At 57.4% G+C, this 3,726-nt stretch overlaps 1 protein-coding gene across 1 annotated transcript in view; it reads right to left on the bottom strand.

Moving 5' to 3' along the window:
- The window catches only part of LGR6 (leucine-rich repeat containing G protein-coupled receptor 6), a 75,595-nt gene that overhangs the window by 16,573 nt on the left and 55,296 nt on the right, over positions 1 to 3,726 (bottom strand). Inside the window, exon 8 of the mRNA XM_010831120.1 lies at positions 583 to 622. Coding sequence (XP_010829422.1) covers positions 583 to 622 — 40 coding nt within the window. The remainder of the gene's footprint in view (positions 1 to 582; positions 623 to 3,726) is intronic.

The following is a 3,726-nucleotide window of genomic DNA, read 5'->3' as shown; positions in this document are numbered from 1 at the left end:
GCCCCCCCCCACCGGCGCGGTCACGAGTGCTGGCCGCCGTGTCAGCGGCCCAGATGGGACCTCCCCACGGCCACAGGAAGCTCTGTCCCGCATCCCCGTCCCTGGTGATAGGAGGCGCGGCCGGGATCTCGGGGTTCCGGCTCCCCGCGGTCGGCGTGGCCACAGGGCTGGTCCTCCCCACAAAACCAGGAGAGCAGGCTTTACAAAGCACCCAGCCTGCCCCGTGGCCTCCCCCCACTTCCACCAGCTGGAGGCCAAGTGCCAGAGCCCTGGGCACGCCTAGGCCCCACGCCACCACGTGGAGGAGGGCCGCCTGCTGAGGAGACGTGGCCCCCACCCTCAGCGACAAGCACACGGTCCAGGAATAAAGTCCTAAACTCCTCCCTGGTTTGCACCACGCCCTGGGCCTTGGTCTACTGGCGGCCGCTCCTGGGCCCTGCGCCGACCCAGCGTCACTCCAGGGCTTGCCCTTGAGTCTGGGGCCCACTGGCCAAGTTGTTGCTGTTGCTGTTCAGTCACTAAGTCTGTCCAGCTCTCTGCAACCCCACGGACTGCAGCACACCAGGCTTCCCTGTCCTTCACTATCTCCCGGAGTTCGTTCAAACTCATGTCCACCGAGTTGCTGATGCCATCCAACCATCTCATCCTCTGTTGCCCCCTTCTCCTCCCACCTTCAATCTTCCCCAGCATCAGGGTCTTTTCCACTGAGTCGGCCCTTCGCATCAGGTGGTCAAACTACTGGCGCTTCAGCTTCAGCATTAGTCCTTCCAATGAGTATTCAAGATTGATTTCCTTTAGGATTGACTGGTTTGATCTCCTCACAGTCCAAGAGACTCTCAAGAGTCTTCTCCAACACCACAGTTTGAAAGCATCAATTCTTCAGCACTCAGCCTCCTTTATGGTCCAGCTCTCACATCCATACATGACTACTGGAAAAACCATAGCTTTGACTAGACGGACCTTTGTCAGCAAAGTGATGTCTCTGCTTTTTAATATGCTGTCTAGGTTGGTCATAGTTTTTCTTCCAAGGAGCACGCGTCTTTCATTTCACGGCTGCATCACCATCCACAGTGATTTTGGAGCCCAAGAAAATAAAGCCTCTAACTGTTTCATTTACCCCTTCTATTTGTCATGAAGTGATGGGACCAGATGCCATGATCTTAGTTTTCTGAATGTTGAGATTTAAGCCACCTTTTTCACTCTCTTCTTTCACTTTCATCAAGAGCCTCTTTAGTTCTTCTTCACTTTCTGCTGTAAGCGTGGTGTCATCTGCATATCTGAGATATTGATACTTTTTATATTATTATTTCTCCCGGCAATCTTGATTCCAGTGTGTGCTTCACCCAGCCCGGCGTTTCGCCTGATGTTCTCTGCATATAAGTCACATAAGCAGGGTGGCAATATACAGCCTTGACGGACTCCTTTCCCTGTTTTCAACCAGTCCATTGTTCCACGTCTGGTTCTGTCGCTTCCTGACCTGCATACAGGTTTCTCGGGAGGCAGGCAGGTCGGTCTGGTTTTCCCATCTCTTTAGGAATTTTTCGGTTCGTTGTGATCCATACAGTCAAAGGCTTTAGCATAGTCAGTGAAGCAGGTGTTTTTCTGGAATTCCCTTGCATTTCCTATGATCCAATAGATGCTGACGATCTGATCTCTGATTCCTCTGCCTTTTCTAAATCCAGCTTGAAGATCTGGAAGTTCTAGGTTCACGTACTGTTGAAGCCTAGCTTGGAGAATTTTGAGCATTATTACCAGCCTTAGAGATGTCTCTAAAGTGGGAAGCAGAGGCTGTCACCCTTCCAGACTCTTGGAGGAGCCTTCTCATGACTCACAGAGCAGCGTTCCGTGCCTCATGGGCTCCGACCCCTGGAGTGACCTTTCCGCTCCACCAACCGTCTCACCTGGTGGAGTCTCCCCTTCCCGGTACAGCTGCGACCCCTGGGCCCTCGGCCCGCACCCTTGCCCCACACCTTCAGGGCTCCCAGCCCTAGGCCCCCTTGGAGTGCTACCTCCTGAAGCCAACCCTGTCCCTGGGTCAGAACAGCTCACTCCCTCTTCCGGAACTTTTCTGTTGTTTTCTCTAGCAACCCGGTCAGGTGAGACAGGAGAAAATGCTGGTGGGGTAACACTGCTGATGAGACGGTGGCAACTGTGGTTGGGTTCGAGCTGCTCCGCCGTTGCAGGTCATTTCCCATGCCAGGCCTTCAAGGCAGCTACTGTTATTGCCTCTGTTCTGCAAAGAGGAACATGTGCAGAGGGAGGCCACCCCTGACAGCAGCTCGAGGAGAGGATGCTCGGACTGCAGCCCTGGGCGCGTGCGTCCAGCACGGGGCTGTCCTGGTTCACAGCATCCTCCTCCTGGTTCATACTGTCTGCCCGGGAGACCAGAAGCCTGCTGTCATCAGGAAGCAGACGGGATCCCCTGTGGGCTTCCGAAGCCGAGGCACCGGCCGTGTGTGCGATATCCACCGTCAGGGCGATGGTCTGACCCCCTGGGCCCTCGGGCCAGTGGTGACCTGAGGGCTCCTGAGGACTGAGCCTGCCTTCCCTGGTGGAAGGCCGATTCCTCTGTAGCCGGTGATTCACAGGGCCTTAAACCTCAGCTGGAAAACTCCTGAAGGCTGTGGAGTCCATTCTCTTTAATGGCCTGGAATCAGCCACAGCCCAGAGCTGTTTCGTCTGCGGCTCCTGGAGCCGGGTGCAGGAGGGGAAGGGCTGAGGTTAAAGGGAGCTGGTTCCCACCTCCAGCCAGAGCTTGGTCTGGAAGTGCAGCTGTCGTGGCTGGTCCTTCCCCTCGTCTGCTCATCCAGCCAAGCCCAACAGGATGACAGTGTTGGCGAATGTGGCCAGGGACGCGCCAGGACTGCCTCCCGGGTCTCCCTCCGTCCGCTGTGCAGCAGTGGCCGCTCCTGGAGTCCACAGAGCCGCACTGTGGATTCGGAGCAGAGCCGGCGGGATTACCGTCGCCTTGTCCAGCCCCAACATTTTACTGATCAGGAACTGAGGCTCAGAGAGAAGCTGTGGACCTCTGCCCATCAGAGCAGGACCCCGAAGCTGGCACTGCTCTTTTGGCTCCAGGCTCACACGTCTCGGAGCTACCCAGAGTGCGTCCCGCTGGGCTCCAGGAAGCAGGGCCACAGCAAGGCTTTAGGGAAAGTGGGAGAGAGGGTGAGCAGAGGGGTTCTGGCCTCCCCAGCTGCTCGCAAGCAGGTCAAGGTAGGTGCCTGAGCGGGAGGCCGGGTCTTCTGTGCGTCTTCGTCTCTGGAGCAAGTGGGAGAGTGCCGATCGCCGGGGGCCAGCAGCATCCCCTGGGCCAGGCGCTGACCTCTGCTGGGCTTGCTCGCCACCTGCTCCTCCGGGGACGCCCACTGCGCGAGGGGCCCTGTTCACCAGGCCCAGAGCGTGTAGAGAGGGCTTCTCTCCTGCTCCCTCTTCCTGGACACGAGGCTCCGGAGCGGAGGACAGACCCACAAGTTGGTCTCCACTTTCCACAGTCGTCCAGAGGTTACCATCATTAATGGGGCTTCCGCTGACATTTTTACTCTCAAGGCTAATGGTAATCGCCAGATGACAGACAAAGATGCGTGGGGGAACGTGGGGGAGCCCAGATGTTTCTGAGGCTATAAACCCTGAGCCCCCTTCATCCCCACGGCCAGGATGCAGGGCGGCCACACGTGGCGAGCGCAAGCACCTCTGCGCTGCTGAGCCCGAGCCCCGAGCGCCTCC

Source organism: Bison bison, unplaced genomic scaffold (genome assembly GCF_000754665.1).
Source record: "Bison bison bison isolate TAMUID 2011002044 unplaced genomic scaffold, Bison_UMD1.0 scf7180017864524, whole genome shotgun sequence".
Classification (NCBI taxonomy): Eukaryota; Metazoa; Chordata; class Mammalia; order Artiodactyla; family Bovidae; genus Bison; species Bison bison.
The sequence above is the reverse complement of the archived record's forward strand: the minus strand, read 5'-3'. Positions and strand labels throughout refer to the sequence as shown.